Source organism: Protopterus annectens, chromosome 1.part1 (assembly GCF_019279795.1).
Source record: "Protopterus annectens isolate FY-2018-M chromosome 1.part1, PAN1.0, whole genome shotgun sequence".
Taxonomy (NCBI): domain Eukaryota; kingdom Metazoa; phylum Chordata; order Ceratodontiformes; family Protopteridae; genus Protopterus; species Protopterus annectens.
The window spans coordinates 982,763,535-982,789,328 of NC_056726.1; the positions used below are offsets into that span (position 1 = coordinate 982,763,535).

The 25,794-nt window shown below is 43.4% G+C and overlaps 1 protein-coding gene across 3 annotated transcripts in view; it reads left to right on the top strand.

The window, feature by feature from the left end:
- LOC122808426 (zinc finger protein 585B-like) overlaps positions 1-25,794 on the top strand; it is a 281,651-nt gene that overhangs the window by 137,782 nt on the left and 118,075 nt on the right. For all 3 annotated transcript variants that reach the window (XM_044079388.1, XM_044079401.1, XM_044079394.1), the window contains one exon: positions 17,095-17,214. In XM_044079388.1, coding sequence (XP_043935323.1) covers positions 17,095-17,214 — 120 coding nt within the window. The remainder of the gene's footprint in view (positions 1-17,094; positions 17,215-25,794) is intronic.

Below are 25,794 nucleotides of genomic sequence, written 5' to 3' on the forward strand. Positions count from 1 at the left end.
AGGATTTGATTACTCTCATCAGGGGTTCTCAACCTCCCCCAGACAAAAGACCCAGGTTGGAGGAAGACTACCCTTCCTCAGACCAGGCTTCTATTACCTCAGACCATTCTGTGGACCAGGATTACGCCTATTCCCCTTTTGAAGACTCTGATGCTGAGGAGTCTATTCCCTCGCCCCCCCCCCCCTGAAGACTACTCTTTTGGAGAAACCCTGCATACTTTGAGAGAGCACTTCCACTGGGAAGGCCAAGATTACTCAGATTCCAAGAAAAGACTCAGGGAATTTTTACTGCTTCCCCAGCACAGGCCCCTGGCTATCCCTCCTGTCTTAGATATTTTGGATGATGTATACGGAGAAGCCAGTCTTAATCCAGACTCTTTACCTCTAGCCCCTGTTAAACCAGACAGGTATTACCGGGTCACTGATTTTCACCAGTTCCTTTATAAAAGCCATACTGCTGACCCAGAAACAATTTCACAGGGTCCCAAGGGGATTAAGGCCTCTACTGCTAAAAACCCTTTACCTTCAGAGAGAGATTCCAGAGCATTAGAAAGGTGGGGGGAAAAGGTGTATACCTCAGCCACTTTAACCATGAGGGCATTAAACTGTCAATTTCACATGTTAAAGTACCAACAGTTCTTGCTATCTCAGCTGAAAAGCAAAATGACACAAACAGAACAACCAGATTTGAAAGAGTTGCAGGATTTGTTGCATGGAGCAGAACAAGTGGGGAAACATAGCTTGCAGTGTGGTTTTGATGCTTTAAAGGCCTCATGTAGAGCTGCTGTCACGGGATCTGTCATACGTAGACATGCTTGGCTCAAAGAGCAAACCTTACCAGATCATGTCAAAGCAAAGTTATTAGATGCGCCACTACAAAAAGATGTATTGTTCGGTGTTAAAGCTGAGGAGGTACTAAAGAAAATGGAGGAAAAAGCGAAGTCTATGCAAACAGTTGAAGATTTCTTGCAGGTGCAGCCTCCACGCTTTAGCAGAAACTGGCCTTCAAAAAATTGGTCCTTTCCAGCCACGGACAGACCCCAAAGGGGCAGATACAGACGCCCAAGGGGTAGAGGACAACCTCAAGGATCTTATAGAGCTAGACAGTGGCAAGCACCAGCCCCGAGAGGTGGAGAATATAGACCACAGTCATTTAGAAAACAGACACAATAACTTTCCCCCATGCCTGCCAAACAAAGCTATAATGGCAGCACCTTTGGGTGGAAAACTGGCCTTATTTTCAAAAAACTGGCACATTGTTACAAAGGACAAATGGATTCTGGATATCATAGACAGAGGCTACAGGTTCCACTTTCACATCCTTCCAAAAATGAGAGGCATGCCAAACCTGCCACAAAATCAATGGGCAGAGGCACAAAAGCAAATTTCCGCTCTCATGGATATGAAAGCAATTCAAGAGGTACCTGCAAAAGAACAAGGTCAAGGTTTTTATTCAAGGTTATTTCTGGTACCAAGGAAGGACAAAGTTTGGAGACCCATCTTAGACCTATCTATTCTAAACACATATCTAGAGGTACCAGAAGATGCTCACATTACAGCAGCTTCTTCCCATGCTGGGCAAGGAGTCTTGGCTGGTAATGTTGGACCTCAAGGAGGCATACCTGCATGTCCCTATCAGACAAGATTGCAGAAGATACCTCAGATTTCTTGCAGGTTCAACCCATTACCAATTCTCTGCATTGCCCTTTGGCTTATCTACTGCACCCAGAGTGTTTACGAAATGCCTGGCATCAGTAATTGCCTTCTGCAGACAATAAGGAATGCAAATCTACCCATATCTGGACGACTGCCTGATCCAAGCGGACAGCAAGGACATTCTATTGCAGCATCTGGCGTTTGTAATAAAACTGTTAAACTACCTGGGTTACACAGTGAACAAAAATAAATCAAAACTAATACCTTCTCAACAGATAATTTTCCTGGGTGCCAGCTTAAATACAATGACCCAGATGGCCTACCTCACGCCAGACAAACAAGGGCAACTGTCTCAATACTTCAACAAAATGGCAACTTTAACCAGGCTAACTGTAAGGAAAGTCCTGCAGGCTCTGGGGTTCATGGCATCTTGCATCCTACTAATACCGTGTGCAAAGCTGCATATGAGGAAACTACAATTGTACCTAAAAAACTTATGGTCTCAACACAGCCACAGCTTGGAAACAATTATACCACTCATTCCATGCCTTCAAAAGGAATTTTTGTGGTGGGCTCAAGCATGCCAAAGAAACACAGGTCTCCCTTTCTGTTTACCACAAGCAACTCAAATCATCACAACAGACGCCTCAGACTACGCCTGGGGAGCACACGTGGCAGATCAGTGCATTCAGGGAAAATGGTCCCAAAAAGAGGTGCACCTACACATCAACCAAAAGGAGATGCTAGCCATGCAAAAGGCTCTTATCAAAGACCTACTGCATCCAGGCCAGCTATTAATAAGGACAGACAACACCACAGTCATGTGGTACATAAACAGGGGGGGACTCATTCATACCCCCTGTGCAGGCAAGCTATGACCCTGTGGAACACAGCACTGGAATTACAAATTCAACTACAGGCACAATTCCTGCCAAGGAAAGAAAACACACTGGCAGACAACTTAAGCAGAAATATGACAGACCCATACGAATGGAAGTCGCATCCTCAAGTCTTTTCAAGGATAACTCAGGCATGGGGACAGCCAGACATAGATCTATTTGCTACCCACAGAAATTACCAGTTGGAGAAATTCTGCTCAAGGACCTATCATCCACAGGCCTGGAAAGTGGACGCAGTCTCTTTCAATTGGACAACGTTTACAGTCTATGCCTTCCTGCCTGTACCTCTACTGACCGAAGTCCTATTAAAAACCAGAGCAGAGAGGCTACAAATGATTCTCATTGCTCCAGACTGGCCACGACAGCACTGGTATCCTCTCCTAAAGAGCCTGTCATACTCACCACCATGGATCCTACCTCAAGTTCCTCTTCTGTTGTCCCAGCACAACTACAAAACCCTTCACAGTCAGCTCAGAACATTAAATCTAGCTGCATGGAGAATACCTTAATTTCCCAACAGACTCTCCTCTCCAAGGAGGTGCAGGATGTCATCTTAGAGGCCAGGAGACCCTCTACTAGAAAAACCTACTCCGCCAAATGGAAACGATTTTGTTCCTGGAATCAAGCAAAGGGCCAGAATCCTTGGGTAATAAATATACCTCAAATTTTACAGTACCTAGCTGAGATGTTACAGTGGCCTTTCCTTCTCCTCCAAGATCCACGCTTCAGCCATTTCAGCACAATACAATACGGATCCTCCTTTATTCTCACATCGTCTATTAAGGTAGTTCCTCAGAGGGGCAAAAATATAAAACCCCCACGGAAACCACCAGTCCCAGCTTGGGACCTCAACTTCGTATTGGAAAAGCTGACCCTGCCTCCTTTTGAGCCGACTTCTTCAGCAGAGTTACAATACTTGTCGTGGAAAACAGCCTTCCTTCTGACTATTACCTCAGCATGAAGGGTTTCGGAGCTACAGGCCCTCATGGCTGTGCAACCATTCATCATTTTCCATCAGGACAGGGTTTCCTTATGAACCAACCCTACCTTCGTGCCAAAGGTAGTATCCAGTGTAGCTTTGAATCAGACTATTCATTTGCCTACCTTTTATCCAAATCCACAGAACAAAGATGAGAGGCTACTACATTTCTTGGACATTCACAGGCAACTTCGTTATTACTTGGACAGAACAAAGTCATTCAGGAAATCTGAGCAGCTCTTTGTGTCCTATGCTACAGGTGCTCAAGGAAAGGCTATTTCCAAACAGACTATTTCAAAATGGATAGCCCACTGCATACGCTTTTGTTATTCATTTCATGGAAAATCAGTGCCTGTATACATCAGATCCCACTCCACCAGGGCTACAGCTACCTCTGCAGCTTTCCTCACGGGGGTCCCTACCAAGGACATTTTGGAAGCAGCTACTTGGAGTTCAGTGCACACTTTCTCCAAGCCCTACCACCTTCCACTATACTCAAAATCTAGAGCGGGCTTTGCCACAGCAGTCCTGCAGGGCATTCTAGCTCCTCCTAATTCTGCTTAGTACCAGCCACCCTTACTTAGCTTTGGGATTCTACCCAATTGTGATGACTGCAGCTGTATGCACGATGAACAGTACAGTTTTGTACCTACCATAAATGTAGATGTTAGAGTGCTCATACAGCTGCAGTCCAGGTTACCCTCCCTCTATCCCCTCTTAGGACAGGGCTTATGACAAACACCTTTAACATACAACCTATTTGGGGTATTTCTTTATGGTGTAATTGCTTGCAACTACTGTTTTGATTTATCTACTTATGTATGTTTGCATAACATCATGTTTTGCCTTCCTTTCTGGTGGCACCTGACATCTGGGGCAAGGAAGACTGAAGAAAATGTCATCGGCTGCCTCTTTTATACCCCTGCCGCACTGACGTCAGGGAAGAAGCGACGACAACAGATGCCAGACCTAGACTTAGGAATTCGGCCGACCGAGGACCCGCCTGACGGCAGGATAACCCAAGTGTGATGACTGCAGCTGTATTAGCACTCGAACATCTACATTTATGGTAGGTACAAAACTGTACTTTACCATCCCTCCAGCCCCCTGACTTTTCTTTTCTTTCCATCCATCCTCTTTTTGCCATATCTTATAGGTTCATAGGTTGATAGCCTAGTACCAACCTATCAGCTCTAGGGCCTAAACAAGCCTAGCCATAATAATTCCATGGCTATTTCTTCCCACACTATTTACTTCCCTGGACCCCTGTCCAGCAGGGCGACTGACGTGATCCCGAGGGTGAATTTCCTTCCTCCCATCCAATAGTCAAATTTCCTTTTGAAGAGGGCCAAAGAGGCATTCTGCTTGACATGTATGGGCAATCTATTCCATAGTCTGGGGAGTCTCTGGGTCAGGAACCTATCCCTCCAGCATGTTTTGTTTATTGTGATGACAAGGTTTAGATGCCTGGAGCATGTGGCTCTGAGGGATTGGGATTTCTTTAAGTGTAGCATGTCCAACATCTCTGGGTTCGACATGGCCTTGTATGTTAAACAGAGATCGCCTCTGAGTAGACGATATGTGACAGAGTATAGCTGGAGTTTTTTTAAGGCGGGCAGCGTAGGACATCTGCTTTAGGCCTGTGATTCTTTTAGTGAGGTATTTCTTTTGCCTTTCCAGTTGTTGCTGGGTGTAATGAGGGATGAGTACAGCGGGACAATGACCTCCTCCTTTTTTTCTGGATGAAAAGCCTTTAGTGATGAGGTGTGCCACATAGGATTTCCTGACTGTTGTGGCAATGTAGTTATCGAAAGTGAGACCACTGTCCACCTGTGTCCCCAAGTCTCTTATCACACTTTCGGTGTTCACTGTACTGCCACCTATATGGTAATTCACAGATGCATGTTTTTTCCCAAAGGGGATAACTATACATTTCTTGGCATTGAGCTTGAGCCCATGGCTCTGGCACCAAGCATCTGTTTCTGTAAGGCCCTTTTGTAGAGTATCCACATCATTTGGGGATTCAATAATGGCTCCCAGTTTGCTGTCATCTGCGAACTTTGTTAGCCAGAGTCCCTTAGTGTTGGCCTGTACTTCAGAGAAGTAGATGCCAAACAAGAGTGGTCCCAGGACTGAACCCTGAGGTACTCCCACTTGTCTGGAGCTGGATTTGGAGTCGGCTACTTTTACAGTGTGGGTTCTATCAGTAAGCCAGTTAGCAGACCATTTGGTGACATAGGGATTAATGCCCAGCTTAGTAAGTTTATCTATGATTCCAGAGTGAGGGATGGTGTCAAAGGCCTTGGCAAGGTCTAGATAGGCTGTGTGGGCCACCTTACCCTTGTCCATGGCTCTGGAGACTGATTTAAAGAAGTCAGTCCGGTTCAAGAGACACGATCGGCCCTTCACGAACTCAAACTGGGTGGGGTCCAGTGTTTGAAGGTTGTCATTGTCTTTGTAAGTTCCATGATAGTACGCTCCATGGCCTTGCAGATAAGGCTTGTCCGACTGATGGGACGGTAGTTTCCGGGATCCAAGGTGGGATCCCCCCTTGTGGAGTGGGATAACTGTAGCTCTGCGCCACTCAGTGGGCACAAAACCTGAGGTGAGGCTATGATTAAACATGACACTTAGGTGAGGTGCCAGTTCATGTAGTACACAGCCCGGGATGTCATCTGGTCCTATGGATGCTGTATTCTTAGCTTTAGAGAGTGCGTTTTGTACGTGTGTGGCCATTATAAACGGAATTTGGCAATCTTCCGCTATTGAGATGGGCCATTTAGGGGGTGAGGGGGGGGGTGAAGTTGGCAATCGATCTGCCAGGATATTGGCAGTATCCTTGGGATCAGTATATTTAATGCCATTCTGTGTTAGCTCAGAGCAGATCTGAGCATTGCCATTTAGATTCTTGACATAGTTATACAATGCCTTGTGGTTGTCTTTGGAATCTTTGGCAATTTTATTTTCATAACTTGCTTTGGAGATAATATCTTACGGCAATGGTATTTGCTTTTTACTGGAGGCGTTTCACATCATGTAATTGCTTCCTATTTTGGGGGCTCCTGACATCTGGGGTAAGAAACTGATGTAATGGTGTCGGCTGCATGTTTTGTACCCCTGAGGACTTGACGTCATGGAAGAGGTGATAGCATCCAACGCAGAAATCCCAGGACTCTGGTATTTGGGCTGACCGAGGGCTAGCTGACGGCAGATAATCCCAAGTGTGATGACTGCAACAGTGAATACACTCTAACATCTACATCCAGGGTCTGTAGATGGCCCACCTTTGTGCAGACGGATGACTGTTGCCTTTCTCCATTCATGAGGTACAAAACCTGATACATATGTAATATGTATGACATGTGGGAGTGCAGGACAGCTTGCCTCACTGTAAAAATCTGTTTCTGTTATCTGCTTTTGGAGGATAATCCAGTTCAATTTTCTGATCCTCAGTTTTTTGCCATTCGATCATGTGGAATTTCAGCCATGTGATATAGATTGTGTGTGTGTGTGTGTTTATATCCGTCTCTATATGTGTGTGTGTGTGTGTGTGTGTGTGTGTGTGTGTGTGTGTGTATACATATATATATATATATATATATATATATATATATATATATATGTATATATATATATACACACACACCACATAGACACACACATATCTATCTTTCCCGATTAACAAAAAATCAACATATATAATCTCCTTCTACTCTGTATAATCAAATGTACATAATGTCAAATGAAAATATTGGCATTAAGATGTTCACACATACAGAATATTGAACACCCTAAAAATCGATCCCCAATAGATTGAGTAAGGAAAAACCCTAACCCCCCCATAATACTAACCTCAGATTTCTTTGAATTAGGTTTGGGAAAGGGGGTTTGCGTTAGGTTTAGAGTTACCACCCATCACTACTGCAGTCTTCAGACACTATTGATAATGCATGTCATAGGTTCATAGGTTCATACTAGGCTATCTGCCCTGGGGCATTTATAAGCCTAGCCCGATTGTGTTTGGCTTACGCCACCCCTTGATTTGAGTATACTGTGCCCTTTTTAAAGTTTAGTTTACTGTGCCTCTGTCTAATAGTGACACAGAAGTAATCCCTGGGACAAACCTACGATCTCCCATCCACTCATCAAGATTCTTCTTTAAGAGAGTCAATGAGGTGCTTTGCCTAACATGAATTGGAATTCTATTCCAGAGCGAATGTCAGCAATGACTTGCTCAGAGTCAGCAGTCCACAGGACATCAAAGGTAGATGGAGGGAGTAATTCCATCTGCAAGAATCCCCCTAGAGGAAGTAAGGAGAACAACAAGGAAATGAAGTCAGGGAAAGCAACAGGCATACGTGAGGCCACAGCAGATATGATGAAAACGCAGATGCCTTATGGGAGAAATGGCTTCTGAGGGTTTTCATAGTGTTATGGAGACAGGAGCATGTCCCAGATGAGTGCAGAATAAGCTTTCTAAAACCAGGAATGAACTTTGCAGTGTGGAGGGTGTGATGTCCACTTCCTGAATTATGTTATGCACTTAGTTCACTTAATAAATTTGAAGTGTAAAATATAACTATAAAATACACGCTACAAAATAATCAAATATAAAATAGTAGGTAGTCCACAGCTGAGTTAAAAATGGAATATCCTTTATTGAGACACACAAACCAGCGATCCTAGTTGAGTATAATGAAGAGCATAAAGAACATTCCTTATTTATATATAATCAGGTTGTTTGGAGCAAGGGAGTTGTTACAGAGGGTAGTTCTGTTAAGAGCAATAAAAGCATTAAAATCATTCCTTTAGCCAAGTCCCCCTTCCCCCTGAACACTATAGTGTAACCAGAGACTGTGCTACATAAAACTGAAACTGAAAATCTAGAGACAAATTACAATCTAAGACTCGTTTATTAACACTTTTTATAGGCTAACAACTAGTCACATCTTTATTAAGAAACAAACTAATGTAAAGATATATGACTAGACATCTACCAGAATAAATATTAACAAATATGCAACTTTTAACAAAGATCACTTTTGTATCAGATAAACACTTTGTCAGGTTTGTATGTCAAAACAAATCATAATATGAATAAACGTGTATAGGTATACAACTGAAAACTTAAGTAGGATGAAAAACAAAAATAATTGCTAAGCTGGATCAGTGAAAATGTTAAAAATATAAATAAAGCATAAGGCTAGGCCCATGTACATTGTGTGCACTGTCAGACTTTCACTGTCTAAAAGAAAAACGTATAACAAAAGTATTAGGTTTAAAATCGAAAGCAGTATTTAATTTATTTAGTATTTTATTTATTTGACATTTGTTGACCGGGTTAATCTGACTGGGCAGCAGCCCTTTTTCATAGGAGGCTCAGAGAGAAAAGCTCCATAATGAATACAGTCTTAAGGCAGAAAAAAATACAATGGTTCACAAAAAATAAAATAATTGTATGCTAAGGTTATTTAGGAAACCACAGAAACACTAATCAAGTGAGGTATGCAACATATTTACTTTAAACATAAAAAGCAGTCAAAAATTATGTAAAAATCTAGCAGTGCAGGCTCTATATTTACTGAATTGATTAAATGTGGGTGAGTTTATAGGTTCTTAGATATTTACTAGGCTAAAGACCACAAGAGCCTTTTTAAGCCTAGCCATGCAATCCAAATCTCTGACAAGTTCTGATACCCTTGATAAATGTAAACATGGTCCTGGGAGAAAAAGCCATTTACAGCTTACCTGTTTGCAGTAGAGACATACCAGGGATGAATTTCTGGTTTCTCATCCAATTCTCCAAGTTGCACTTGAATTGTGTTAGGGAGGAACTCTGCTTCAGAAAGAGGTCATTGTCTCCCTCTGCTCTTCTCTTATTAGGCTAGTCATCGAGTACAATGCCCCGTTTGGCATGCACCTCACTAGACACCTGCAGCAACTGGAGAGGCTGCAAATGTACCTCACAAAGAGGATCCCAGGCCTTAAACACTTGTCCTATGTGGACAGACTCAAAAAAAACTCCACCTATTAACTGTGTCACCTACTTGGAGGCGATCACTGCTTGACTTACTAAGCCATGTCTGACCCAGCTCTGTTAAAAATGTTACATCTAAAGAGATCCCAATGCCTCCACACCACACACTCCAGAGACCTCAACCTCATTACCACAATCAACAGAACATGCTGGAGGGACAGGTTCGTAACACAGAGACTGCCCATGCTATGGAATAGACTTCCCATACATGTCTAGCAGAGCGCCTCACTGGCCCTCTTCAAGAGAAATATTGATAACTGGATGGGAAGTAGAAAATTCACCCCAGGGATCACTCCAGTGGCTGTGCTCTACAGAGACACTGGGAACTAAGGTTGGGTGGCCAGATGCCAGGGTAATCCTATGGGCTAGGCTTGTAAAGGCAACAGGGCCATTAGCCTAGTGCACACCTATGAACATGGATGGGGAGCTTGTTCCATAGACAGGGCAGACTCTGGGATACATTCCTATCCCTCCAGCAGGTCCTATTTATATCACAGGCAAGGTTTAATTCTTTAGAATGGGTACTTTTGGTACTGTTTGTTTTATGTATATGCAGAGATCCTTCATAGTGGGGTCAGACATTGCCCTGTATACCAGGCATAGATCTCCCTTCAAAAGCCTGAAGGAGATAGAATACAGGGATAGGGCCTTGAGGCAGTCTGCATAAGACATATTACTTATGTCCTGTGTTCTTTTCGTGAGGAACCTCTGTGGATGCTCCAGTTGTTGGATATGCCTGGTTAGGTACATACCAAAGGGGGAATTGTACTCGATGATAGGTCTAATAAATGTCGAATACAGTGGAACAGTGATTTCCTTGGACTCTGTCATACCTTTGTTTGTAAATTGCGTAACATAGCATGATATCCTCGTCACTGTAGACGCACTGTGATCAAAGGCTAGATTACTATCTGTGTGTGTGTCCCTAAGTCCCTGCCTACTGGGTCAGCTCTAAGGGGTGTGTTGTCAATATGATAGTTACCAGGGATGGATGACTTCCCAAAGTATACTGTTATACATTTCTTGGGATTTAGTTTTAGCCAATGGCTCTGACACCAGTTGTTTGCTTGTGTCAGCCCTTCCTAGACAGCATTTGAGTCCGTGTGGAATTCAATGACAGCTCCTAATTTGCAGTCATCTGCAAACTTAGTCAGCCAGAGACCACTGACATTGGCCTTGACTTCAGGGAAGTAAATCCCATAAAGGAGCAGTCCAAGGACTGATCCCTGAAGGACTTCACTTGTGACTGGCCTCTTTGTAGAGGTGGACTCTTCAATTCTAACTTCCTGGGTCCTGTCTGTGAGCCAGTTGGCTATTCACTGGGTGACGTACAGGTTTGTAGCTAACCTCTTGAGTTTATCAACAATGCCTGAGTGGGGTATTGTCAAATGCCTTGGCCAGGTCAAGGTAGGCAGTGTTAACGATTTTGCCCTTATCCATTGGTTTGGTGACCTTCTCAAAGAAGTCCACCAAGTTGAGTAGGCATGATCTGCCCTTGACGAAACCAAAGTGGGTCGGGTCCAGTGTCTAGAGGTTTATTATATCTCTGTTGATCATCTCCATGATAATTCTTTCCATGGCTTTACATATAAGACTAGTGAGACTTATGGGTCTATAGTTTCCAGGGTCTATAGATGGCCCACCTTTGTGCAGAGGTATGATTGTTGTTTTTCTCCATTCATGAGGCATGAAACCTATTTGGTGGCTACAGTTAAATAGTAATTCCAGAGGCCCTAATAGTTCATGTTTCTTGCTATTTAGAAGGCCTCCTGGGATATTGTCTGGGCCCATTGAAGTGGTCTTCTTGGTCTTAGACAGATAGCATTAGACCTGTTCCCTAGTGATGGTAGGGGGAATTAAATTTGATCATATTTCCTGAGGGAAGTTTAAAGGGGAGAGAGGAGTGAAGTTGGAGCTGAATTTATAAGCCAGGAGGTTTGCTGTAGCTTCTGGCTCAGTATAGGTGGCTCCATTTACACTGAGCTCTGCTCACAATTGTGTATTGCCTTTGAGGTTACGGACATCGCTAAAGAATGCTTTATGGTTATCCTTGGCCTGGGAGGCCAAACGTACCAAAAATTTGGCTTTGGTAGACTTTATTTGTCCTCTGAGTTGTTTAGTTTAATGAGAGTGGTTTTATTTTGCTGGGTTCTGCACCTCATAATTTTTACCATGATTTTCTTTCTCCGGTTATACTGTGCTGCAGTAGCGTTGTCGCCTCACAGTTAGACATTGCACGTTCGATTCTCAGTTAGAGCGTCTTCTGTGTGTTGACATGCGTGAGTGAGCATTCCTTCGATGAAGGTTGTGCGTTAGGCCCGGCAGGCCAGCACATAAAAATCTACTGCCAATCATTAACGGACCAGAGTTCCACTGTGGCGACCCCTAACCGGGAAAAGCCGAAAGACAGAAGACATCTAATTGATTTTGTGATTCCACCAGGGTGGCTTGTTTTTTGAGTTAATTCTGTACTACTTCCTGGTGGATACAACTGCCTCTCTGCAGCTATTAACATGCTTGTACAGGGTTTCTGTGAACAGTTCTACTTAGGCAGAAGTGTTCTCAGGGTTTATAGGGGCTTGAAAGTTTGCCAGGTTCTACAGTTAATAGCATGAGGTTAGTCTCAGAATAGTTCCTGAATATTCCCGGTTGAGCTGGGGGTCCAGGTTTTATTTTTACTTCAAAGGAGACTATTTTGTGGTCTGACCTTATCAGGGAAGGCATTACAATAGGGGCTGTGCAGCGCACTCCCATATTAGTGAGGACCAGATCCAATATGATTGCACCCCTGGTTGGTGTATTGAATATCTGGTACAGGGAGTTTGTCTTTACAAAATCCAAGAATCTCAGTGTATGTACGTTTGATGTCGTATAGGATTCCCAGTTAATAGTGGGGTAGTCACCCATGACTATGGTATTGGGTTGGATAGTTAATGTTTCTAATAAGTTTAAATACATGGTATAGGTTAACTGGGTCATAGATGGGGACCTATAGCTTGCGAATAAGTGGTATTGGAGTTTACCTATGATGATTTGAACATGGAGCAGCTCAAATGCATTGTCCTGTTTGACCAGCCTTGATGTATATTATTTATTTATTAATTTACATTTGTTAACCGGGAGTGTCCGACTGGACGTAGGTCCATTTTCAGCAGAGGCCCAGGGAGAAAAGCACCACATTTAAAATTAACAGACAGTAGTTACATTGGATTACATAGCGATTGACTAACATAACATAGCAATTACTTACAACATATTTACAGATGAAGAACATAGTACATCAGTAGACAACTAGAATCTTTATATTTATTTTTGATGTAAACAGAGATACCTCCACCTTTAGCCCCTGCGTGTGAAGTAGTTGGTCTAAATGTGTGGAAGGAATTATAACCTTGCACTGTTGGTGTGCTCTCCGTGGCTTTAAACCATGTCTCAGAGGCTGCACAGACATCAGCATTCTCTAGGGTAAAGGGAGCTTCCAGGGAGTGGAGTTTCCTGTTTAAGCTCCTAGCATTGAGCAGTAATACCTTTAGATTTTCTTGGTTTTGATTTGCTATGTTGGAGGTATTTCCAGAAATTAAGCCAATTATTAAAGTCAGTCATCTTTTGTTCGTATTGTGGCATCATCCTTGGAGAGGGTAAAATGCTGCTCAGTCCTAGGCTCATACCAGCCTGAGGCACACATTCCGAGAGCTCAGGTCATTTACTCCAACATGGACTTTGACGGAGTCTTATTGCTAATTGTAGTCCAGTGACCTGAGTGCTTGCGTAATGTGGCGGATCCCAGCCCATGATAAGCAACTGACCGTAACTTTCTCCTTACTCAGCCTGGTGAGAGGGACATCACTGTGTCTCAATGATGGAGTTTCCAATAACTAGAATGTTAGATTGTGTGGTGACTTGTCTTATGGGCTTGGAGGTAGAGGCTCCATGAGACTTAGTTCTATGTGTTGAAGTGGATGTGGTTTTGAAAGAGTGTGTTTGGGGCTGCGGAGGGTATTTCTTGTGTGTACTTCATCTAGGAGGTCTTTGTGGTTTAAGAAGGCTACATGTAAGTGTCTCAGCATATGTGGGTCTATATATCTGCTTTGAATTGTGCATGATGGGTGCAGCATGTGTACTACTGACAACCTTATTGACATTAGGAGTACTTTTATGTGAGAGCTTTGCCTCCAGTGACATTGTGTAAATACATCTTTCACATATCGTATCAGTTTGTTTGAGAATTAACTGGTTGTCAGTAAACATGAGGCAATTTCTACATTGCTTCAGGATGCCCATATCCACCAAGCCAGTAACGGAGACAGTAGGAATGTTCATATTCATGGCAACAGACTATTTTTTTTTTATTGATTAGACTGTTGGAGTCAGAATATCAATCACTATCAGGAGTATCTCGATTGCAACTATCGGTCAGTGCTTGTCACTGCAAACTAACTGTCCTGTGTGCAACTAGATATTGGAGAAGCTTCAGTTGTGGTTTTACAGGAAAAATGTTATTCAAGGTGTCTGTGCCTATACAGGTCACAAACACTTGAGGGGAAACTAATACGTAGACCCTGAAAAATTAAGGATGACGTATTTAGGCAGATATTCTGAAGTTAGAAACAAATCAAGCAGTACTTACTGAAAACAAAGAATTAGCTTGTCAAGAATGATGAAAAGAGGGGAGTCACGTGAATGGCTACTACTAATGCTGGTCTCAGCACAGCTTCACTCTGTTGGGATTCGGTGCTCCTTTGCTTCTTCTCTCACCTGAAGCAAAATGTTAGCACCAATCCCAAGAAGAGAAGAAGGCCACAGCCTGCTTGTTGATCCACAGTCTTGTCCCAGATGATGCAAAGGTCTGTAGGCTTGTAGCCTTTTTCTGGTAGATGGCTCGAATTGCAACCAGACCAGTCAGGTACGTAAAGCACAGACACTCACTCTCCAACCAGAAACAGTCCGGAATCAATGCACTCTGCTCCTACTCTCACCAGGATCAGAATACAAGCAAAGATTCCAAGCTGTCACCTATAAAGCAGTTATTAGGCTTTCTGGTGATCAGCAGTCTTCAGAAAATAATTTCACTGTACTCCTTTGCTTACCAGGAGAAAACAGAAGCACTAATCCCAAGATTACTACTGAGAGGCAGAATGTGGGCTCTCCAGTAACTGGTGGTCCTGCGATAGATGTTTAATGGTAACATGAAAAAAAATGGTTTATCCTAAACACTGCAGTGTGCATAGATATGAAAGTGGGTAACTTAAGTTTTAACTGTCTAAAAAGTAAAGTTTTAGTGGAGAGCCGCTATTTTTAAAAGAGCAAGATAGATTGAAAGGGGGTGGGCACTTTTGTATTCTGGTACTATGGAATACAGTAGGATGGCCAATTAATTTAAATAGTTGAATGGGAGTGATTTCACAAAATGATAATTTTGTCCATACACCAGCCAGTAAAAGCAGAGACTAAATGAGATATGGGGTCAAATTAACATAAGGGGCAGGCAACTAGAAAGACAGTGGTGTTTAAGAACACTGCAATAACCAGGTGGGAGGGTGGGGAAAAATCTGTCCGACTCACAAGAGACAGAGCTGTGCTCTCTTTTCAAGTTTTAATATGCAGTTAAAAGCAGAACAGAAGTAAAACACAGTGTAAAGAAAACAAATCCCAGAATAGAAAAAGCCAGTGAAGTAATACAAAATACAAGAAATAAAAAGCAAACTAACCTTTCCCACACAGAAAACTATAGCAGGGTCTGGGTGAGCCTTTCTAGTAAAGCAAGTTTAATGTGGAGCCATTAAAAACGATTAATGTATATTAATGTATACATAAGCCATCTAAAGTATGTCCTTTGTAACATTGTAACTTAGTTTTAAAAGAAGTAAACATCGTTTGACATTTGTTTTTAAACACAATATATGCAACTAATGTCAGAATTGATCAGTCCCGTATCAGTCTTTTAAACAGTGGGGCGGTTTGAGTATTATTGGAAGATATTATATTGAAACGTATTTTTTGTGCTGCAAATTGTTTTGGAGTAAGTAGAATTAGGGTTTATGTTTGTTAGTTTGTTTTAAGGGTTTTGAAATGGTTGGGAGCTTGTAAGCCTGTTTATACTAATGTGAAGGACTGTTGGGTGATTTCTTGAAGCTGTTCAATGGTTTCTGCAGAACAGGTCAAGGTAGTAACATCTTCAAATTGAAGAGTGGTGGCATGTTTACTTGCTAGGTTGAGGTAATTAATACAAATACTAAAGATTATGGGGCCTGGGATAGACCCGTCAGGTATGCTCAGTGATGCACAGAGGAAGCTTCCTGCTGTACTTGTTTCTGCCACAGTGTTTGCACTCAGATAGTGTGAGTTTTCTGAGATAAATGGAAGGATACACATAGCTGCTTTTTAATTAACATCTTGAGTGTGTTGTGTGATGACCAGTTATTTATCTTTTCAGTCTGTGAGAATATGAACACACATAGCAGTTACCGATTTATAGAAGTATTGTTTTGCACTTTATCAGACTTCATTTTGGCCAAAAAATTAATCAGGGGTCCCATTTTTCAGAATGGGCATCTGTTATGATTTAAAAATTGAGACAGATACAATATTTTTACAGCTATAGGGTGACACTTGTGGGAGGAATGTGTTTTGTTTTGTTTTCCTAGTGTTATGCAGTCTCAGATTAATTATATTTATTTTGGTGTTTTTTCAAGATCGGGTATATTGTGGGTAAGAATTTTTCATCTTTTTCCCAGTGATGAGAGATATTGGGGTTAGTATTTTAGGAGACTGGTATGTGAGATGTGCAGGGCATGTGGATGTGTTTGTTTGGTGTAATGTTTTTCAATACTTTTCTAAAGATATATTGGATCATGACATAGTGTGCACTGATGATTCAGTATTGACCTGGCAGTAATTTATGCAGCTTGTCTGTACCATGTTTGAACTCTGATTATGCCAATTGTATTAATTTTTGTTTGTGAATTGTGAAGTGTCATCATGGGCAGACCCTGAGTCAGAATATAAATAAGAAAAGAAGTGCATGCTGGCTGTGGAGAGACCTGAGAGTATAACCAAATCAGTTACTGGATCATTAAAGGACAACCAACTTGTCACCTCAATTATCAAAAGTGCAGTGGACCAGACTTCGTCTAAGCAGGCAGATGGATTGTTCTGGAAGTTAATGGTTCATCATTCCAAGTGGAGTTCAGTTTCAGACGTCAGCTTGACTCACTACAGTAAATTTATCATATTTGTAAGATTTTGTGTAACTTGAAATCCCAATTTATATACTTTATCTTGTCCTGTACAAACCCTTATGTTTGCATCCTACGTACTTGTCTTAATAATTGTGCTGCATTATTACTGAAGACCTGACTTATTGACATGGAGCCTTTGAAAACACATCCTTAATCAGTTCATGACAATTCCAAATATCTTAAATTAATAGTGTCCAATTAGCTATAAAGTTTTATAGACATTTCAGCTAATTTCCGGGATTATGTGTGTTTTAATCATACAGTTTATGGTTTTGTATTATGCAGGATACAAAATACCATTGGAAGAACTAGCAATGCTGCTTGACCCTGATAAACGTCCATTTAGCATGATGGAAGAAAGAGTGACATCACTTCAGCCGGATCCACGTGACGTCCCCCAAGCAGGTAAGTAAGTAGCAAACTAGTGAACTGATTTGGCTTTATTACTCATTGCTGAGACTGGTTTAAACAATCCCTGAAAGATGCAGAAGGATGAACCTCTGACTGCAAGTCAGGTAGTAACTTGGTTAAAGTGTAGCTATCATTCTAAGTCTTTTGGATTAAGCACTTGGGCTTCAGATCAGTTGTTTTACATTAGGAAGGTTTGTGGCCTGCACTGTGGTGGCAGGACAGGTAGCTTACATCCTTCTAAGTTGTGAACTGCTGATTGAGGGCTCAGTGTCTGTTATTCTAAAAGTGTATTAGTTCTGGTTTAAGCACTTGGGTTTCAGGCCAGTTATTTTACATTAAGAAGGTTCGTGGTCTGCACTCTTGTGGGAGGAGAGGCTGGACTCTGCCCTTCTGAGCTGGGAATTTCTGGTTAAAGGCTTAGAGTGCCTGCATATTTGAACTGTTTCTTACTGAAATTGGTACAGCTTGTTTGCTGTAGCATAGACTAGATCCAGGCCTGCTGAATCTAGCTTTATTTGTATGCTGCTTGCTTGTTTGCTTCTTATTACCCTGAAACACTAATTCCACTTAAAACGCGGCTTTTCAGTGCTTCTGTGGATCCCCAGTGAAATATGCATTGCTTACTGTACTTATTTCCTTGATGTCCTTCATGGATGCATCTGCAGTCATAACAGCTGGGTTGTCCTGTCGTCAGGCAGCCCTTCAGTCGGCCGGATTCCAAAGTCCGGGTCCGGCTTCGGCTGATGTCGCACTTCACCCGACGTCATCTCTGTTGGTCTTCGGGTATAAAGGCATCAGCCGACGCCATTTTCCCCAGTCTTTCTTGCCGCGTGGCGCCCGAAGCAGAAGCTGTTCGCAAGTGCCGGTCGGTCGGATCCAGAGATTACTTCTACCGAATACTACTTCGAAGACTTCTAAAGCTAAGTACCCCGTTGGGGACCATTTCTTGCCTCAGCCGATGTCAGAAAAAGTTAATAATTGTTTAACCTGTGGGAAACAAATACCTCATAAAGATTTCCATTCTTACTGTCTGCCTTGTTTAGGCCCAGCCCACGACGTAGCAGCCTGTTCGGCCTGTGCTTCTTTCAACCGACGAACGCTTAGGCGTCGGTCGGAGTTTGCAGAACAGTTTTTCAGTTCTGACTTTGCTTACATTATGTCGTCGGAACCTCCGACTACACTTTCTGCCAAAAAACGCAAAGATAAAGACCGACACTCGCGGTCCGCGGTTTCGGCCGAAACCACGCTTAAGCAAACCGCGAGTGTCTCGGTTTCGGCCGAAACCGAGAAAACTGATCTAGGTACAGCCGAATCTCTTTCTACAGCTGAGGCCCCTGCTACAACTCTTGAAACGGCCTCTGAAATTTTATCCACTACGGTGGTTCCCACTGACTTATCAGACACCATTCCCTTAGATGTCTCTACCCCAGCACGTGGTGCTGCTAGGCCTCCAGCAGCCATGTCCATTAAGGCCTTCGCCAGGGCTAAAGCAGCCAAGACTACCAAATCAGTGCCTGTTAAACCACCCTCAACCAGGCCCTCTTCTAGTTCTCAAATGCTTACTTTGGCAGAAGATTTAATTTCTTTAATTAGAGGATCACAATCTCACCCAGACAGGGCCTCTCAGCCTCCAGATAAGAGGCCTAGGGCAGAGCCCCCTGAGCCAGTGTCCTCTGATGATTCTGCTGATGAATCAGACATTACTGACCAGCCAGAGGCCCCTTTCTCCAATTTTGAAGATTCTGATGCTGAAGAATCCATTCCAGCTGCTTCCCCTCCAGAAGAATTCTCCTTTGGGGAGACCTTACATGCCATGCGAGAGCAGTTCCAATGGCAGCAACAAGATTTTTCAGATTCCAGAAAAAGACTTAGAACCTTTCTGCACCTTCCACAGCACAGGCCCTTAGCTATACCTCCTGTTCTCTCTGTGGTAGATGATGCTTTTAATGATGTCTGCTCTGCTCCAGATTCATTACCCCCAGCCCCTGCCAAACCAGACAGATTTTACAGGGTGCCAGATACTCATCACCACCTTTACAAGGCCCCACGTGCAGACCCCGAAACTATATCCCAGGGTCCCAAGGCAGTAGCCGCGACCATAGCTAAAAACCCTACTCCTTCTGAAAGGGAAGCAAGGTCATTAGACAGATGGGGTAAAAAGGTTTACACTTCAGCTACTCTCTCAGCTAGAGCTTTAAACTGTCAGTTTCACATGATACAATACCAAGAGTTTATGCTTGATCAGTTAACTAAAAAACTAACCACTGATGAATCTCTTGACAAGAAATATGTATTAGAAATGGTAAATAACATACAACAGGTTAGTAACCATTCCTTAAAATGTGGCTATGATGCACTGGAGGCTTCATTTAGATCAGCCATGACTGGCACAGTGATAAGAAGGCATGCATGGCTCAAGGAGCAAGCTCTACCGGATCATGTTAAAGCTAAGTTGTTAGATGCTCCTATGGATAAGACAAGTTTGTTTGGTGCTCCTGCCCAGCAGGTTATGAAGAAAATGGAAGAAAAGGCAAAATCAGTTCAAACTGTTAAAGATTTCCTGCAGGTTCAACCCCCAAGGTTTAGCAGGAACTGGCCTGCCAAAAATTGGTCCTTTCCTGACTCCACAAGATTTCAAAGGGGCAGGAATAGACGTTCCAGAGGCAGAAACCATCCCAGAGGAGGTGCCTACAGAGGACGACAGTGGCAAGGTAACAACAGAGGCACAGACACAGCCACTGCCACTACATCAACACAGCCACAGTGACTTAATCCTAAATCCGCCTACCAGGGAACAAATAGCAGCTCCACTAGGCGGAAGGTTAACCTTATTTTCAAAGAACTGGCACCACATAACAAAAGACAAGTGGATTTTACAAATTATAGATCAAGGTTACCGATTCCACTTCCACACTATACCAGTCAAAAGAGGAATGCCAAATCTACCTCCAAATCAAAAAACAGAGGCTTTACAACAGATAATGGAGTTAGCAAACATGAGAGCTGTGGAAAAAGTGCCAACAGCAGAGCAAGGAAAGGGGTTCTACTCCAGACTATTCCTAGTTCCAAGAAAGGAAAACAGTTGGAGACCAATTCTCGACCTGTCTACCTTAAATACATACATCATTGTCCCAAAATTCAAAATGCTGACCCTACAGCAACTTCTTCCCATGCTGGGCAAGGAGTGTTGGCTGGTAACTCTAGATCTCAAGGAGGCATACCTGCACGTCCCCATTCGACCAATCTGCAGAAGATACCTCAGATTTCTTGCAGGATCAGAGCACTATCAATTCTCAGCATTGCCTTTTGGCTTATCTACTGCGCCCAGAGTATTCACAAAATGCCTGGCATCAGTAATCGCCTATTGCAGACTACAGGGAATTCAAATTTACCCATACCTGGACGACTGCCTGCTACAAGGGGACAACAAAAGCAAGTTGACAACAGATTTACAAAGGGTCATTTACTTGCTACAAGCACTGGGATACACAGTCAATTTACAAAAGTCAAGGCTGATACCATCCCAAACAAGGACATTCTTGGGAGCGGAATTGGACACAGTAAGACAAATGGCATTCCTAACTACAGAAAAACAAAAAGAACTCCCTCTTTACTTTTTGGCACTAACAAAGCGGAACAAGTTAACAGCAAGAAAGGTACTGCAGGCCTTGGGCTTCATGGCATCATGCATAATCCTGGTCCCATTTGCCAGACTACATATGAGAAAACTACAGTGGTACCTAAGGAATTTATGGTCCCAACACAGACACAGCCTAGAGACAGAAATCCCACTAATTCCATGCTTAAAACAGGAGTTCCTATGGTGGGCTCAGGCATGCCAGTCCAACCCAGGCCTTCCCTTTCGCAGATGTCAAGCAAGCCAGAGCATTACAACAGACGCTTCAGACCGAGGATGGGGGGCCCATATGCTGGACAAATGCGTACAAGGATTGTGGGCTCAGGATCAACTTCACCTGCACATCAACCTAAAAGAAATGCTGGCTGTAAAACTGGCAATCCAAAAGTTCAGACCATTTCTCAAAGAGGGCCAGCTGATGATAAGGACAGACAACACCACAGTCATGTGGTACATCAACAAACAGGGAGGCACTCATTCATACCCCCTATGCAGAATGACTTTGGACCTGTGGACCCTGGCACTCAGCTACAACATCCAGCTACAGGCAATATTTGTACCAGGAAAAGAAAACACTCTAGCAGACATATTAAGCAGAACCACATCAGATGCCCACGAATGGCACCTGCACCCGGACATCTTCAGGACCATTTCAAAGAAATGGGGAATGCCTCAGATAGATCTGTTCGCATCACCTCACAATCACCAACTCAAAAAATTCTGCACAAGGACATTCCACCCACTAGCATGGAAAGTGGATTCGCTCTCCTTCAGCTGGAAAGGCCTAACAGCATATGCATTCCCACCTCTTCCCTTGATACACAAAGTACTACTAAAAATCAAGGAAGAACATCCAAGGATAATCCTGATAGCTCCAAACTGGCCAAGACAACACTGGTACCCACTACTGAGGAGCCTGTCTCGGAACAATATGTGGCCAATACCCCTGATGCCTTTGATGCTAACTCAGAACAACTACAGCACCATACATCCAAACCTAAAAACGTTACAACTGACTGCATGGAACATCACATAGCAGCAGCTAATCAAGAACTTTCCCAAAGAGTTAAGGACATTATTCTTGAAGCACGCAGACCTTCAACAAGAAGGAACTACGCTGGAAAATGGAAAAGGTTTGTCATTTGGAGTTCTGAAAGAGGAAAAGATGTGTCAAACATAGATATGCCTAACATTCTGGAGTATCTGGCCGAACTTCTCCATTCAGGCCTGTCCTACTCCTCCATCAAGATACATGCATAAGCTATTTCAGCAGAATACAGCTTTGATCCACCTGTCTTCTCACACCCGTTGCTCAGGCAGTTCCTCAGGGGAATCAAGAATGTAAAGCCTCCAAGGAAACCACCATTACCAGCTTGGGACTTAAATTTCGTACTAGAAAAGTTGACACTCTCACCCTTTGAACCAGCAGCAACAGCAGACCTACAACACCTGTCATGGAAAACTGCTTTCCTACTGGCAATCACTTCAGCAAGGAGGGTTTCAGAACTACAGGCCTTAATGGCAGTGCAACCCTTCCTAATCTTCCACCAAGATAGGGTGTCCATGAGGACTAATCCAACCTTTATGCCTAAGGTGGTATCCAGAGTGTCTCTAAACCAGGCAATCCACTTACCTACCTTCTTTCCCAACCCACAAAACAGAGGGGAAAGAATTCTGCACACCTTGGATGTGCATAGACAGCTACGCTACTACTTGGACAGAACCAAAAGCAGCAGAAAGACTGACCAACTTTTTGTAGCCTATGCAACAGGAAGGGAAGGAAAAGCTATCTCCAAACAGACAATCTCCAAATGGATAGGAAATTGCATACGATTCTGTTACTCCTTCCATGGAAAACCAATTCCACAGAACATAAGGCCTCATTCTACAAGGGCAACAGCCACTACCACAGCCTTCTTACGAGGAGTGGCTACCAAAGACATTATTGAGGCGGCTACTTGGACCTCCGTGCATACATTTGCCAAGCATTATAATTTGCCTCTATATTCCAGATCCCGAGCAGGGTTTGCCACTGCTGTACTGCAAGGGATCCTAAACACACCATAATCTACTTTTATCCTCCTCCCCCTAGTTGGCTATGGTATTCTACCCAGCTGTTATGACTGCAGATGCATCCATGAAGGACATAGTACAGTTTTGTACCTACCATAAATGTAGATGTCCGAACTGGATAGCATCTGCAGTCAGGATTACCCTCCCTCCTTCCCCTCTGAGGTACTCCTAGGGTGTTTACCCTCCTAATAGCTAGCTGATGGGGGGGAGTCTTTTATGGTGTATTTGTTTGTGTATATGTACATACATGCTTATTTTTGTGTTTACCTCTATCCTTTTGGAAACATTGGCATCTATCCAAATTTTCAGCCTTCAAGAGGGCTTCTGGCATCTGGGGCAAGAAACACTGAGGAAAATGGCGTCGGCTGATGCCTTTATACCCGAAGACCAACAGAGATGACGTCGGGTGAAGTGCGACATCAGCCGAAGCCGGACCCGGACTTTGGAATCCGGCCGACTGAAGGGCTGCCTGACGACAGGACAACCCAGCTGTTATGACTGCAGATGCTATCCAGTTCGGACATCTACATTTATGGTAGGTACAAAACTGTACTTTTCACTTGAAAGAAAGTTACTGTTTGTCGTTTTTGCATTTAAGTTACCTGAAACACATTGCATTTAGGTTACCTGGCACTTGCTCACTAAAGCAATTATATAAGTCAGCACTAAAATATTAAAAGCACTGCACCCTCACAAACTCCCCTTCTGTACCTCGTTCCCCATTGGCCCTTTTTTTTCAATTATAAAGGAATTCCCAATACTATTCTAGCATGTCCAAAGGTCAGTTGTCAATCTCCTCTCCGGTCCAACTGGTGAATCTGGGAATCTTGAGGCAATGTTACAACTGCCTCATGTACACAGACAACCCTCTCCTCCTCTCAACAAATTCCAACACATGTGAGAGCTGCAACCATATAGCCATACTGGAGGCTAAGCTCTCTCAACTCAGTACTGGCAAAACCAGTCAGGAGGAGAAGGAAACCACACTCACTACAATTCCAGTCTCACATAGACCTACCACGACAGCAAACCAAACACATAAACACACAAAACATACTCGGAGGCTCTAAATAAAAATCTGCCTAAGCAGCAGAGACCTCCAAAGCAGACACCCAAGCAACCGCTACCCCAAAATAAAACAAGTGCAACACATAGCTCACAAAGCCAGTGTGCCGAACAGTCACAGCTCTTAAGGCTAAACAACACACCTGATACACTTGTAATAGGTGACTCTATCGTCAGGCACACTGACGTCCCGCTCACCAGGCTGAACAACGAGAAGGTCACGGTGAGCTGCCTGTCGGGCGCTAGGATCCACCACATAACACAAGCACTCAGCTCACTCCAAGGTAAGTACAAATATGACTCAGTCATTGTCCATGCTGGTGTGAATGACCTGAGACGTACCTCCCTGGACTACATGAAAAGAGACATAGAGGAGCTCTCTGAGCATGTAGCCCAGGCCGGTATGACCCTGACCTTGAGTAGCATCTTACCCTCACCAAGAATTATGCCACAATATGAAGACAAGATGATCAATTTCAACAATTGGCTTAAGTATTGGTGTCATTCAAAGGGGATCTAATGCCTGTCAGCCTGGGATGACATGCTCGACAAGCCACGATGCTTCGCTAGGGACGGTTTGCACCTGTCACCCCTGGGCTTTCGGATATTGGCAAAGGCTCTTCCTACCCCCATAATGCCTTTTTTAGGCAAGGCTCAAAAGACAAACCCACCTCCATAGGTATCCCAAGGGATAAGAAACTGAGTAATGCTACTCAATGCTAGAAGTCTAAACCTCAAGATGCACGCACTCGAAACTCTCCTTAGCATGGAGAACATCGATGTCTGTACAGTAACAGAAACCTGGTTCAAGGCTCCAGAGAGCACCCCAGCACTACTAGGTTATACCTCATACCATGCTTTTCGGCCCCAAAACTTGGACCGTACCAAAAAAGGAGCGGGGGGAGTATCAATATTCGTCAAAGATACCCACACCTCCAGGTTGGTGGCACAGCACGAAGCATCAGAGACTATCCATGTGCAACAAACAGTGGGTAAAACTGCCTTCCAGTTTATAGCCTGCTACAGACCACCCTCCCAAACCCAGAAACCCCACTCGACCTTCCTGAGAACACTGGAAAATATGAAGGTCTCTCCAAACACCATTATATTGTGCGACTTCAACTACCCAAAGATAGACTGGGAGCATTACTCTAGCTCCAACACGCTAGCCCAAAGGTTCCTAGAATTTATAAACTCAAATGCTATGGAACAACTTGTTACCACTCCCACAAGAGGGGAAAGCATACTGGACCTGATCATCACCAACATGGGGGCTCTATGCTCCAGACCAGAAGTGTATCCCTCACTGGTAAGATCAGACCATAAACTAATCTCACTGGATATTCACATCCCGACTCCACCCCCTGCCCTGAAAACCACAGTGAAAAACTTCTCTAAAGCAAATTTCACACTCCTCAAAACCGAGGTGGAATCCCTCAAAGCCCCCGGGCCTGTGGAAAATATGGCCCAGACCGCAGAATCCTTTATAAGCGCATTCTATGAACACCTTCAGGAATGCATGGATCATGCAGTCCCAAATAAAACCAAGACCCAATCCTCCAAATGCAGACGTCCTGTCTGGTGGACCCCAGCCATAAACAAACTATACAATAGAAGAGGAAGCTAGAGCAAAATCCCAAAAAGGGAAAGCATCTCTGATCAGTATTAGCAAAAAACTACGGGCACTCATAAAATCGTCTAAGGCCAGCTTTGAGAGAAAAATTGCACAGGACACCAAGGATAATCACAAGGCTTTCTTTAGTTATGTTAGGAACTTGGGTGGGAATTCCCAGATATGC